This window comes from Clarias gariepinus, chromosome 15 (assembly GCF_024256425.1).
Source record: "Clarias gariepinus isolate MV-2021 ecotype Netherlands chromosome 15, CGAR_prim_01v2, whole genome shotgun sequence".
NCBI lineage: Eukaryota > Metazoa > Chordata > Actinopteri > Siluriformes > Clariidae > Clarias > Clarias gariepinus.
The window spans coordinates 26265953-26281826 of NC_071114.1; the positions used below are offsets into that span (position 1 = coordinate 26265953).

The 15874-nt window shown below is 39.1% G+C and overlaps 1 protein-coding gene across 1 annotated transcript in view; it reads right to left on the minus strand.

Moving 5' to 3' along the window:
- Positions 1 to 7341: 7341 nt before the first annotated feature.
- The window catches only part of trip4 (thyroid hormone receptor interactor 4), a 78596-nt gene continuing 70063 nt past the window's right edge, over positions 7342 to 15874 (minus strand). Inside the window, exon 13 of the mRNA XM_053512622.1 lies at positions 7342 to 7585. Coding sequence (XP_053368597.1) covers positions 7527 to 7585 — 59 coding nt within the window. The 3' untranslated portion in view covers positions 7342 to 7526. The remainder of the gene's footprint in view (positions 7586 to 15874) is intronic.

The window sequence follows — 15874 nt, forward strand, 5'->3', positions numbered from 1 at the left end:
TGAACTCGTATGCACGAACATCAAAGGAAGGCTTGTAGGCAGGTAAACTCCTTTGCCTAAAGACTTTTGCATGATTTTACAAAGCAGTGACACTGGAGACTCATTCCATCAAAGCTACACAAATCACTTCAAACAAACATTAAAAAAAAAGACTTCACCACATCAACTCATTCATACTCTGTCCTGTACAGGATCGCAGGGGGCCTGGAGCCAATCTCAGGAGACTTGATGCAGGGTCCACCCTGGACAGGGTGCCAATCCATCACAGTGCACAGGCACACATACACTCTCTCACACACTACAGGCAATTTGGAAACGCCAATTAGCCGACTCTGCATGTCTTTGGACTGAAACCAGATTACCAGGAGGTACTCCCACCCAAACAACCCCCAAAACACACACTGGTGTAATTAGCCTGCCCTGCATGTCTTTGGACTGTGGGAGCAAACCCACCAAGCACCAGGAGAACATTCTTCACGCACATAGGCCCGACCCGCGAATCGAACCCAATCAAAAAAAATAAAAAAGAGGTTCCATCTTTAATGTTTCGTTCCTATAGATGAGCAACCAGCAAAAATGTGATGGGTTCATGTGGCTTTGTCGTGCTTTTGGAGGCATTTAATGGTTGGGCTCGATTTCTCCCCTAAGAGGAATGCATCACTGCGAATCAATACACCATTCCTCTGACCGATCACCTTTATTCTACAATGAAACAGTTCTATCCTGATGGGAGTGGTGTCTGCTTTGTGTGTGTGTGTGTGTGTGTGTGTGTGTGTGTGAGTACATGATTTATATCTTGGCTCGCTCTCTTGTTGCAGTTTATGCTTGTGCTTCATCTTTACCATTTTAATACACTTTTCCTTTGTACATGAACAAGTTTGCCCCTGACGACTCGGGACTACAAATGTGTGCATCCATGGGGTATGTTTTTCAAGCAGCCGTGCAGTGTAAAAGCTTACCTAAGCACGTTGGGTTTTTCCCTTGAAGTTTATTTGCATTGCAGAAGTGTAGTCCTGCTGGAAAGCCAGCCTTGGAAAACACACTACAGCAGTGGCCAAAAGTATCGGGACAAAAGAGAATGTTTTAATGACATTCTCACTCACTCACATCTCGGCTATTCCGGTTGATCCTGTATACAGGGTCGCGAGGGCTGGGGGTGGAGCCTATCCCGGGAGACTTAGGGCAAGAGCGGGATACATCCTGGACAGGGTGCCAATCAATCACATATATACACACTACGGGCAATTTGGGAACGCCAGTTAGCCTAACCTGCAATGCCTTTGGACTGTGGGAGGAAACCGGAGAACCTGGAGGAAACCCACCAAGCACGGGGAGAACATGCAAACTCCGAATGGTGGGAATCGAACCCGGATCCTGGAGGCGCAAGGCGACAGTGCTAACCACCAAGCCACCTTGCCGCCCAATGACATTCCAAATTTTTTTAATAATGACAATTAAGATAATAAGAATAAATAGTTTTTCTTTTATTTCAGTATAGATTATGAAGTCATTTCTTCTTCAGTCGAGTGGAAAAAAGACGTCTGGTGTGACTCGCTAATCAATGCCTGCTTATCTGTTTCCTGAAGATTGTGTACAGAAGACGGTTTCTTGACTTCTCCAGCCTCCTTCATCATCATCATCATCATCATGATCATCATCCAACAGTCCTCCATCAGGTTGAGGTCTGGAGATGTCCCAGGCCATGAAGCTCCAGAAGCTGAACACCATTTTCACGCAGTGAAACATGATGATACATGGATTATATATATATATATATATATATATATTTTCCCCACCGCTGTACTGTAAACATCTCAAGTGTATTGGAAAAAACAAACAAACAAAAAAAAAAAAACATCAGGAATGTAGATACACACTCCTCGCCTACGCTGTTTCATAAATCGGTCTCTCCGCTCACTGAAATAATTTCATCGTATGTCCCAGATTCCTGTGCTGCGAGAAACAAGAGGACTGAAATGTTCTGTAACACTCGATCCGAGAGCTTCCTCATGTCCTTCTCACACACACACACACACACACAGGAGCAGCAGAGCGCAAGGGGGGGCAGGGCGTTAGGACGAATACAGTAACACAGGGACTTTACACCAACAGAGCTTTTCCATGTTCTAACACCTCACTGGTGAATTCTCAACTCAGACAGAAGCGTCAGCTCCAAATCACAGGTTGTTTGTTCTAAGACCAGGGGCGTTCAAGTCAAACCGGGACTCGTGATGAAATTTCTCAGTAAAACTGATTGATATTGATAGTTACTGCCACATCCCCCCATACAGTCCTGAGCTCGCTCCAAGACATTTCCACTTTTGGAAGATTAAAGGAGTTCCTGGGAGGCCAGGGTTTTAGATGTGAAGCAGGCAGTCCGATACTGAGAAAACTTTCTAGCTTAATGGTGTCCAAGCACTAGTGGAACGCTGGGATAAGTGCATTAGTGTAGTCATATAAATGCGTCTTGTTACTCTGCACAGTCAAACGTCCCGGTTTGACTTGAACACTCCAACATGCCGTTGAAGTTTTTTATTTGTTTTTAATGGGATATTCAGATGGAAGGAGTCTCCTGTTTCAGAGCTCCATAACAGTCCGAGACGAAGCTGTAACTTTGTTTTCCGAGGTTCTGGTTTCTTGGCAACACGATAAGATAGTCCTTCTTTTCTTATTATCTTCAAGAGAAAGACGCGAGATAACATGAGCTGGCTTGCATCAAAGCTGTATACATGTGTACACATAAAGAAACATTTCTGAGACATGCTGTTATTGGACAAAAAAAAAAAATCACATGATGTGATCTGGCCTTATCACACGGCTCTGTCTGTTGTTGATTCTTTTCCTATAACCGCACACCCATTGTTGTTGTTGTTGTTTGTTTACTTCATTTTATTCTGTTTTCGTCGTGTGCATATTTGTTCGCTATCACTCTGGGTCAAAAGAAACCCATCTAAAAATCCTTTTACCCCTCTGAATTTTAAATTCAATAAACGAGCTTATTTCATAACGGCTTCCAGGTCAAGGTTGACGAAATAGAAAAAGCTGAAATCCCAAACTGATGCATCATGCTTATTTATCCTCATGCCCGGTTTAAACGAGGCGACTCAGATTTAATCATTTAAAAATTGTTTATGCTGAGCCGCGAACCCGCGAACGCGCCGCTGTCTTCAAGTTTTCATCAGAAGTGAATCTTCATCCTTGTATGGCTGCTTTAGGAGCGAGATCAGGACTATAGGGAGGATGTTTTTTACACCTCAGAATGAGTGTCGACAAAAGTGTGCGGACGTGCATCATCATTCAAGATCACAGCGCCCTCGGATATCAGTCCTCTGCGTTTAATACGCAGTTTAGGCTTCAGCTCTTTAATAAGCGTCTCGCTGTAACGAGCACTGTTAATTGTTGTTGAACCTTTTTTTCTGGTGGTGTTCCAATACTTCTGGCCCTGAAGAATCCCAGAAAACTGTAAGCGTCGATGGATTTTACAGCTGATGGCCGACTTTTAAGCCTTTTCTCGGTCGACGATTGAGGATGTCTCCGCTCCGTACTCTGCCGTTTGCTCTCAGACTCGTAGTAATGAATCCGTGTCTCGTCGCCAATTATGACTCTCTTCAAGAAACTTTCACCTTCTTTAGAGTATCAGACCAACATTTTGTTTTCAGATATCCAAACGCTTCTGTTTATACTCTTCTGTGTGTTGTTTCGGTCAACCTCAGGCCCTCAGACCACAATGAAGAAAAACACTGCTGTTCTTTCATGCAAATCATTAGAGTTACAGATGAACCGATGTAAGACTTTCAGACCTGCACAGCAGTGACGAGGGAGACGGTAGCACTGAACGGAAAACACTACGACCAGCAGGAGTTTAATACAACCGGAGTGCGGATAATTTTTGACCGGCACATGTATAACATAGTTTTAGTGGAGAAAATTTCTTGCAATTTCTGGAAACCAAAAGAGAGTGACATTTATTGCCTGTAACGTCGCCAGAAGGCTTGGTCGTTTGGAAAAAAATGATGATTTATGTACTTCTGCTCAGCCACCTCGTGATCCTGTTATGAGTTATGTGATGGCCAAAAAAAAAAGAAAAAAAAAAAACAGGGATTAAAAAGGTGTGTGGAAGTTTTCCCGGCTCCATTCAGAGAGGGAGGAAATGCTGAAGGCCTGCCGACTACGAACAGGAAGAGTCTCCGTCGGCGCTCCTGTTCCTGCCCTAACCTCGAGCTTTCTCTCAAACGGCCCTCTCATTGACATGCAAAGTGCCGCCTATTCACAAGCTAGTTAGCTCCTTCACACAGCTGAATCGCGCATTTAATGGCCCACGCTGTTTGTTTAACCAAACCCAAGAATGCACTAGTAAAGAAAAAAGGGGGAAAAAAAAAAAAGAGTCGAAGTCGATTTTAATACCTGGCCCGAGGATCACATGGCCGAGTGGGGCGAAGCACACACCCACAGCTCCCGAAGCTCTTTGTGAAGTCAGTGTCTTTCTTTCATTCTTTCTTTCACAGGTTCCTTTCAGGCAATCTTTAAAAAGAGCTTTTGTGTCGAGACAGAAGAGGAGCTCCTGAGCTCTGTAGGTGGTGTGAGGTGGCCGAGTCTGATTAGATGGCTCGAAGGAAAGACAGGGTTTTACCTTATTAAGGTGGAGAAAAATAAATAAATCAAGATTTCGGGAACTGATGAAAACCATTCGGACAAGTTTCTATGTTTGTGATTCAATCAGAAGAGAGAGCGAGAGAGAGAGAGAGAGAGAGAGAGAGAGAGTAAGAGAGAGATAAGCTCATCCTTGCTGCACGGTGCTGAATACACAACATACAGAACTGTACAAAAAGCCTTGAGCCAGCCCTCATTTATTCATATCGTGCTTTCAAAAAGCCAGACTTTCTTGTATGTAGTCTTGAGGAGCAGTTCTCCAGGCTGCTTCCTGAAGGACTTTTGTGGCTCTCATTTTTAGTCCGGTTCCTGAGGAATGTTTTTTGTTTGTTAAGCCACACAGTGAATTTTGAAACATTCAAGCAAAAAAAAAATATAATAATCTAACTGAAGGAATGATCCAGTGAGAAACAGGTGCAAATGATGATAGATGATCAGGCTGATGATAAGTATACTGGTGATGCTGAATGCTGGAATGGACGAGAGGGGAAATAAGGTCGCTGCAGAGGTTGTTACATAAACGAGTAATTTTTGAATTGTATCTCTTTGTAGAAAAACATTTGTTTCAATTTTTCTAAATCAATCCACATCATGTCATTTACACATAAATGAGGAATAGCCGTAAATAGTGCAAATCACATATGTCTTCGTTTACAACAAAAGAGAATATTAATGGCAGCAAAAAGATCATTTAAAAAAGTTGGCTTGAAAGATATACCCGTCTGTCTGGCATTCCTATTTATTATTATTATTATTATTATTATTAATAAATATTTTTAAATATTTAAAATTTCTAACGTGCCACAGCCAGATATCATAAAGCTACACCTTGAACATTTAATGCTTGGACTGCTGCTGTAGAGAGATTATCAGTTGAAGTCATGTGTGCAAACACTAACTGTGTGTGATCCTTGTTTTTGTTTACGTAATTATCCTGTGATTTGCTCATCATTCATTTTGTCCCCTCATAACTCCTGAAGCATTGCATTAGTTTGTATCTTCATAATGGAATATTTAAGAAAAAGTTATTAGCAACAATAAACAAATAAATAAATAATGCAAGTCATTCTGGATGAGGGCGTGTCCCAAATGCTGTAAAAGTATTGCAATACAGTGAAATCTGTATTTTTAGGTTAAATAAACATGACAAATAACATGACTTTTGCATAAGCGATGTCCAGCTTTGATTAGTGGACTGTGTTAAACGCAAATTCAACTGAATAAAAAATACTAAAAGTCAAAAGGAATCAGAACTAAGCAAACTCCGGTCGTGGAGGAGAATAAAACACTTCCTGTTACTTAAAGACGGGCAACACGGTTGAGGGAAAACCTTCACGTAGTTTACTCTATAACATCACATCGCTCTCTGTTGTGTTTTGTTTTTTGAACTATTGCCTAATCACAAGGTTACATGAGGTCATTTTGCAATATCAAGTTTAAACAAGACTACACACAGTACAAAGGTGGACAAAGTCTAAAAAGCTCATGTGAACCAAAAACAAACAAACAACTAAAACAAGAACAAAACAGCTCATAGATGCTGTATGTTTTAAATAGGACTAACTTGTTTTGCAAAAAAAAAAAAAAAAAAAATTCCACTACATGAACAGAATTATCTATATTATAATTAGATAATACGAGCAACGTGTACAGTATATAAAACATTACAAACGCGGACTTCTTGTGATAAAAAAAGAATAAAAAACATGCAATAATTGGAAAATAATCAACTTCCAGATAGTACGGATGCATCACACCATCACATCACTGATTAGTTTCCTGTAACATGAGCTCATTAATCAGGTTCAAAAGAACCAACTGTGGTTTTTGTGCATTTCTATTATTATTATTATTTTTTTTTTTTTTTCACTAAGTGTAAAAAAAAAACTACTTGCTTTTGAAACAGGATCATTTTTGTTTGTTTTAATTTCTATTTTTGGATTAAGAAGTTTACTTTCATTATTCATCTGATCATTTTGATTCATACACATTTACATTTCATACAAACTTCTGTAATTTCTTTTGATTGTGTGTAAAGCCGCCGCTTTGTGACAATGACAACTGTTAAAAACACTATGCAAATAAAATTGAATTGAATTTAATACTCGGCGTGCATTCACTCAGTGTAACATTAAAGTGCAAAACTCTAGAAGGTCTAAAGTCTAGACTCAAAAGTCTAAACACAGTTCGACTGAATTGAAATCTATTGAAGTAAATCAGTGCTGTGATTTTAGAGTTGGGAGTTAATACGACCCATGAGCCAACCCTTAATTTTCTTAACTGTGGTTGAAAGGGGGGACAAAAAAACCTTAACAGCTCGTGCATTTGTGCCATTGTTCTGTTCCTGAAAGCTGCCATTAAGGAGAGTCGTTTGGCCCAGTTGTTTGGTCTTTCTGGTGCCGAGGTGCTTGTGTCACCGAGAGGCTCCTCAATCACTTTAAAGAGAATGAGAAGAGAGAGAGAGAGAGAGAGAGAGAGAGAGAGAGAGTAAAAGTGTTTCTGACTGTGTGACTGCCATTGTAGCCCGAACGAGAAGGCTAGCTCCGACGCGGCCCTGCAGCACAATCGTCTCTTTGCTAGCGCAGGACATTCCGTGCTCAGCCGAGCGGCTCGCGTTGGCTCCACCTACCCGGAGGAAATTTTTGGTGTACATTGTGGTGTAAAATAACTGCGACGAGATGAGCGATGAGGTCGTTTCAGGTCGTTTTTAATCAACAAGCCAAAATTTTACAAGAGGAAATGCATAGTTTGTACAGAGTGTGTACTTTTCTGTCCCGCGTGTGGGGAACGGCGTCCCCTGAGGAATGGCGCTGTAGTGTGACAGCTCCGCCTTCTCCCAATGGCTGGAAGCTCGGGTCCTCGCGGCCCTGTCGAGGTCAGGCTGGCTGCATCAACCCCCGCTTGGCACTTTGGTGAATCTGACTCTCCAGCTTCCCTGTGGAAGAGACGAGACGGACAGGGGGAGGGGAAGGTTAGAGACAGATCAAGCTTCAGCGGCAAAGAGAAAAAAAAAGCTGCAGGAGTGAAGACCGTAGGTAGAACCAAAAATAACATGCCAGAGATAGAACAGAAATTTCAAATAACCCAGCGTTTGTTATGAATAAGCCTTCCAACCTTTTACAATACTAAAAACATAATGTATTGATTCCTTCACATCTCTTTGTTAAACAAAACCATTTATAGTCTCATGCGACTTCATCTCTAAAGCATATTTCACTCACCTTTTAAGTACAATAATCCTGGATCTAACTTTTAATTTAATTCAGAGGTTTTTCCTCCAGAGGACTAAAAACATTTAGCTAGCAAACAGTGAGCGGTATTAGGGACGTTCTGCGCTGTTTGTGGGCTAGCTCACCTCTGCTTCAATTTGCAACACACACACATATATACACACAAACACATATATGTGTATATATGGAAAGATTCATAACTTAATAATAATTACCATTACACTGATTATGTATAGTTTCAGAAAAAGAGAGGGAGGTTAACTAAGGTTGTGCCGTTTCATTTCAAATATTATTAAAGATGATAATACTGTATGTTAAAGGAAATGTGAGGATGTACCTTAGCAGAAATGTGTTCGACCCTACATCCTGGTGGTATTTATTCTTATAACCGTGACGTTGTTTACTTACATGCTTGTGTGTTCTGTACTTTACGAGCTAACAAACTATTTTTAAAGTAGATAAGTTAAACGGTTCTTACTGTACGTATAGAGCGCATTATTTAATAACAGCTGCTAAGACTAAGGGTGTGTCATTTCACAAAGGTGTGTGTCCACGCTTGAAATCTTTTTACCCCCGAAATACACACAGGGTTAACGTTTCTCGAGCACCCGCAAAAATTGTGAAAAAACACGAATTTTGAATGTGTTTAAAAAAATGCCTATAAATTCCTATTTTTATAGGTTAAACCCCTAAATACGCAATTTCATTTCATTTTAAACTCAGCTTAATACATTACCCTTAAAAAAAAAAATAAGAATGTAAATGTAAACCCATGTACTGTACAGTACTGTACTGCTGTGTCCCCCGCAGTGCTAGAATGTAAACTACAGATACTACCCCTATATGTACTGAAACTCATGCAAACATTCTTTAGTCCAAGTACTGTAGGGTAAATACGGTAATAATTTATCATCCCACGCCACATTCTCTTCTTTGTTCTCTCTACAGTACTAACAAAATTATACAGTATTATTAGGTATTATTTTATAAGGAAATGTAGCTGAATTTACGTTAATATTTATGTTACAAAATTAGTAAAGTATATTGTTCTTACTAGTTTAGCGTTAAAAGCCATAAAGAAATTACAGAAAATATTTGTGGTTTCCGCAAAATTGCAGGGGTTTCTGTAACTAATTATTAGTCAGGTTCTGAGAAAAAAATCTGCTAACGAGCTAACTGAGGCTGCAAACTCTGAACCGCGACTTCACAGGGTTGACTGTATACAACATTTAGTTCCAACCGAACAATCTGATTGGACGAGAGCCATTTCATGGGTGGTGATAATGGACGGTTACAGCACTAGATGTATCACTGCACGTCCCAGGTGTTGTACAATCGTTAATTACACTAAGTGTCGGTTGCAGAAAGGAGAGAGAGTAGCTGTCCGACAAAAACACTTTCAAAACTATTCATGGATGAGATTAAAGCTGATATAGATACCAGGCTCCTAAAGATTCAAGCTGATATAAATACCAGGCTCCTGCAACTCTGCTGCGTATGTTCTGAACTTGTGCAAGACTTTACATGTTCTGGACCAATATTTTTGAGACTTTTTCTGGACAACTTGGACAACAATCCATTTATTGGATTGTTTGGTGTGCAGAAAACGCTAGTTTTAACCAAAGGAAAATTTAAATATTGTCCTTCTGCTCCCTCCTGGCTAGGACACTGATATTGACTGAATAGAAAGACCCTGACCACCAACATTTAGCCGCTGGATAAGGGAAGTGATGTACTGTCCTAAACTGGAGAAAATTATGTATACCGTTAGAGGGTCTACTGGCACATTTTATAATATTTGGCAGCCTTTCTTAACTTTTGAACGCAGATAATATTGTACTGTAAAAGAAGGGTGTGGGGAAGATTACTTATTAATATTATAAAAAAATATTTTTATGGACATTTGATTGTTGTGGCATCCTTGTGTTTGGTGTTGGGGGGGTTGGTTTTGTTTTCTCTTTTGTGGTGTTTTCTCATGTTTTTTTTTTTTAGTTAAAAAAAAACAAACAAAAAAACATTGATCAAAACCAGTCACGGAAACACTATCAGCACTTTCAAGACATCTGATGACATTAAGTCATGTTAAACAAACACTTTGAGGATCTCATTACAGCCGTGCTATATCCAGCAGTACAGAACTCACTCTCGTGTGATATTGCTCAATAAGCTATTATTAATAAATTGGTGTCAAGATGTACTGCTGATATTTGTATTTAGAAGTTTGTACAAGTATTTATCTTGAACGTTATGTTGTTTATTAAAACGAAAACATGCACCGCACTAAACTAGCAAAACATAGTGAAATGCTATAAACTCTAAAATATGTTTCAAGGACTTCCAATGTTTAGAACATACATAAAAGCTACATAAATAACTGTCTCATCATCGTTCATATGCTGTTGACAATTGTGCATCAAATGCCTCGAAAGCCACGTCTTGTTTTCTGAACTTGGCCCGGACTCTGCTTTGATTCTTTGTCGAAACTCCTTTACACTTTGCATTGTTAAAAACAAAATTAGCTTCTTTTTTTTTTTTAGCTAGGTGTGATGATGAATGATAAATCCTCCCACACACACACACACATACACAAAAAAAGGGTGGCTTGGAATGAATGAAATTTCCATGACACTGGAGACTCCTTCCATAAATGAGGTTCTCTTAGTTAAACAACACATTTTACAATCTGTATATTAACTGTGGCCGTGCAGGTACAATACAACTGTGTTTATATCAGAGCTGCTGTTATAGAAAATGAATCAACACCTCGTGACCCATCAGATTTGAGAATCCAACAATCTTGTGGTAACACAGCAAAGAAATACAGCAACAGTGCCTTGAGGGCCGGGATACCATCACCGCCACTCAGTAACACAACAACAAGGCGCAAAATAATCAAGTGTTTACATGACGAGAGTCGATACACAGAGAATTCCAGCTTATAAGATATCACATCACGTGTCAAAGTAACAACCAACAAATCTGACACGAGTATCAATCTTACCCGCGAGTTAAATGGTACCAGCCTGGGAAACTAATTTCCTCTGACAGAGAAACGTAAGATGCTATTACTGCCCAGATCGATCCCGAGACAGATAAAGAGTTCCAATTTACCAATATCCAACCGTGTCGAGGAAAAACAAGCTCTCAGTGCGTTTCGTTACTCCGACCAAATCCTGAATCCGCAATTAACCCAAGAAAAGCTCAGGGTTGTTATCTAGCTGTTAACCTTAAAGACCCTGGAGGCATTTCGGCTCCAGAGCACAAAAGGCCAGTTAATGTGATCCGAGCCCGGGATCCTCGCATGTCGTCAGGTGGCCGGCTCGGCCTGAAAGCTAAAGGCTTTTTCTTTTTTCCCCTTCACAGACTGGAAATGCGACATAATGGTGGCCTGAAGCATTCTGCACTGTCGAGAATCGATAACGTTATGGGATCATGAGCAAGCATCAGCATCCCGTTTAAATTTACAGTGAAAGGCTTTTAAGGAATACTATTACGGCTAAAACACAATAAAATGAAATATATATATATATATATATATATATATATATATATATATATATACACACACATACATACACACTGTGTATATATAAAACCTTGTAAGCAAAGGATTTAACAAAAAAGGGCACATTATACGGATTAAATGTGTTCTAAACGAATATCAATACAGATACGAATAGAAGGAACGTTATTATTATTTCTATTTTTATTAGAGAAAGCTTGAGAAAAAGGCTCGCGTTGCATCTAGTTGAAATTACAGGAGTGCATTGGGACAAAATAAAGTTTTGTTAGACTCTGGGTTTCCACTTTCATTTAGCACCGTGTCTTCACACCTTTAGAGTCGAGGGTTCGTTTCCTTTGTGTGTGGAGTTTGCATGCTATATCGGTTTCCTCTGGGTACTCCGGTTTCCTCCCACAGTCTAACACATGCAGAAGACACTAATTGGTGTTTCCAAATTGCATAGAGAGAGTGTGAGTGTGTGAGTGTGTGTGTGTGTGTGTGTGTGTGTGTGTGTGTGTGTGTGCTTGTGTGGCCTAAGATAGATTGGCAACCCATCCGAGGTGTACCCCGACTAGTTCTGGTTAAGATCACACCCTTTCTTTAAGTTTTAACCATATTTATAAAATTTAAAGTGGTGTCAAAACAGCTGACCTCACTTTTAAAGAGTTATACTGTATATAGTCTTAGGTACTCGCGTTCAAAAATAAATACATAAATAAATGAACTATAAAGCCCAGTAAACAGTAATAAAGTCAGTATTTGGTATGACGACACTTTGATGACCCTTTAGTCTCAAGTACAATTTGCACAAGTTTTACTCTGCATCCTGCAGAACCACCCACAGCTCTTCTAAAGACTTTGCCTTGTTGCACCTGCTTCTTGTTTGCATGCAAAACTTACTTATATAATGTGCTGCTTTCCTTTCTAGCACACAAGTATTTTTCCTAAAACTTCTAATTTTATTTTATTAAAAATAAAAAAATTTGTGTTGGAATTCTGGTGTTTAAAAATCAGAAATGTTTTTCGTACTGACTCAATAATAAAGTCCTAAAATTAGAGAAAAAAAAATCTATAACAAAGTTTGTACTACAACATTTTGTAGTATACAAGTATTTGCTTCAAAATCGATCAACAATATTTATTTGTTAAATTCATAAAAACAGACTATACAACTGGCTGCTACTGTTAGCAAGCTAGATTATTGCCAACTGTACGTCAAATCCACAAGGTCGAAAATGGTGCTATCACGACCTCTCAGTAAATGCTTAAGACAAACAAAAAACATGAATAATCTATCATCTAAAACAATTATAATCTACAAAAACATACATACTGTAAACATAGCATGATCTCGAGAGTGGGAAGCCTAAACTTGATATGTTTTATCCAATTTTGCGTTTAAAGTACAAAGTGGGGGAAAATAACAGCAGCTCCATATAACTAGTAATAATCTAGCTAACTAATGTTAGTGAGGTATATTTACAGATTTAACAAGATGATATGTCTGTTCGTTGATTGTTCGGAAGTGAATGCTAATATATACAATATTTAAACCTAAAGAAGTGTTGATGCTGTGAGCAGCCATTTTATTTTCGATTGCTGAGCTCAGGGTTTAGGAAACTGTTCAGACTTTTCAAATTTGCCTGTTTTTGCCTAGTCGGAGGTAAGAACTTAATAAACTTTTTCGGATTGCAGCCTCAATCTAAAACAGCACCCGGTCCTGATGAGGTATCTTGAACGTGGATGTAAATAAAAAGGCTAATCTTTAACAATAAGATTTATTTCTTGCTATTCACCTAATTCTGTGTCTGACTGGTACGTTAAAGAAGCTTTTGAGCCTCAGTTGAGAATGCAAATATCCTGTCCTCAAACCACTGGTACACTTTATTAGAGAGCATGAAGTACATCAGTGAAAAACATGACTCTCCAGATTAAGAATTTCATTGCAAAAGCACGTAGAGCTAACGCACCCCGCCACCTCTGGCTCCACAAGCGAACGGTTTGGCGCTGACGGGCGTAATTACGCAGTCAGGCCCGGGAATCTGAGAGCGTGATGTAAGTTAAACGCAGCAGCTCTCGTCAGCTGTTTTCTTTTTATCTGTCTTGTCTCATTAGGGCTCAGCTCGAGGGGAAACGGGGAACGTAAACAAGCTGTCCGAGAGCACTCTCCTCCGTCAAAGGTTTTCAAAGCGTACTGGCAAAGACGTGAGGGAATCTTGTGCCGCCAGACGTGACAGAATAAGTCAGATATGTTCGCGGGGCAAACAAATCAGAGACGCTGGGTCGAGGAATCCGTCTTTTCCGTGAGCGCTTCGATGTTGATGCAGAGATGAACTCGTTCTTTTTAATATAGCTCGAGCCCTGGAGATGAAAGAGTACGCCAGCGGATGCAATAAGCATGCGATATTAAGAACACGACAAGTGCGTATTACAGATGAGCACTTGAGAAGCTGGGCTGAGTAAATGCCGAGTTCCAGCATTCGGCATCCGTACAGGTTGCTGAGGCAACTTCTAAGAGCCTGGGATATCGATCCGGCCAGATAATTTCCCATTGATTGCTGCTCTGTTTGGGGGTCTGCTGCCGAGCAGTTTATTACCCACAGTGCAGCTAGGGAGTCGGGCCAATAACGGGCGCATTGTGTCCGCGGCACTGCTGCTACTTCATCATCAACCTCGCCTTCCCTTCCCCCTTCACCCCCCTCTTACTCATCGCATCCTGGCCTGCGGTTCACACGGAGCTCCAACGAGCGAGCAGCACACAAAAGCGCTTTTAATGCAGGAGGGCGGTGGGTGTGCGGGTGGTGCGTGGCTGAATGGATAGATGTGGGGTTTTTGCATATGGAAATGGAGAGCCATCGAGACGCTTGTTCGCAGCGAGACGCCAATAAAATCTAACGATCCATAATTAGAGATGTCCCAGGAATATAAATGAGAAGCCTCAATAAAAGCAGCAACGCCGCGGACGAAATGCGCAACGTACACCACGTATATAAATTCTCTGGACATAAAACAAAGATTTAAATAAAAGAAATGACACGAATGATTTAAAAAATTAAATTAATGAATAAAAACAGCAAGATGTTCAGTCAGTCATGTTCAGCTTGGAGGTTCGGCATGCAGCTTAACACACCCTAAGGAAACATACCCTTTTTCAAGTGCCGTGACTAAAGCATTATTGCTCTTAAGGGAGATATTTTCAGAACAGATAAAAATATATAAAACAACAGACACTTAATAGATGATGCAACCATGTGTATAATCTTACAACGTTCCCTTCAAAGATTTCTCACTGGCAGTGATATAAAAAAAAAACCTCTCCTGATGACACTTCTTGAAAGTGTCGTCAGAAATATAGATAACACGAGTAAAATAACGAGTCAGTTTTACTAGCTTAATTACTAGTTAAATTCTATTAACGCTTAAAACTGAAGCGGCACGACAACGCAGCATTGATCAACAAAAGGAACTGATGACATGGAGGCTTCACACATCAAACTGACTCACCAAACGTCTGTATTTTTAGATACAGAAACAACCAAAAACAATGATCATAAAAACAATCATATATACAGTACTATGAAAAATTCTTAGGCATCTATTTTTTTTCTTATGTATAAACTTTGTTATACATGCTTATTTCATAACTTCATTATTAAGAAAGTACAAAAACATTTCTGATTTCCAGATGTTAGTATTCCAGCCAAAAAAACTTTGGTAAATGGACAGATAGATAGATAGATGTTTTTAGAAATTTTCAAATAATGTTTAATTAAAAAATTCCAATATTCTTACAAGAAAAAAATATGTGCAGCAGTTTCTTTGCTAGTGTGACTAATTTTTTTCTAAACTATTTTGCTCAGTCATGTTTGTACAGTTGGTTACAATGAAAAAAAATTCAACTCATCATATTGCCTAGGTTTGTTGAACAAAAGGATGCGTCACTCTCTATTGCACAATCCGGAGTTTTATATATATCCTAAATGCTAAAAATGGCTAAAATGCTCTGGGTTTTAAGAGTTGACCTTAGCTAGAACATTAAATTATCCTGGCAATTATGTGATATACAGTACCTTGCAAAAACATTATAAGGCATCAGATACCCAACTGCGAATATGCAGCTTTTATAGATAGATATAGATAGAGATGGATAGATATACTTCCAGTATACATTTTTTTATATATTTTTACTTTTAAAAAGAAAATCTGAAAAAAAAAAAAAATTATAAAAATTATAAAAACAAATCATTTCATAATTTCTACAAATGATTATACACAATTAACATACGTTCATGTGTAATTAAACTCTCTGTTTTTGCAGATTTAAACCCAGTTCTGGAAATGGAATATTATTAAAACACTATTATATTATTAAACACTACATTTGATCATTTAATTGTATCGTCATCATTTTTAAGAATATATAAATACTCAGTTTTCCTAATCACTAAATTCGTTCATCATTGCTTTATCGATAAAATTTTTTCCTATGTCA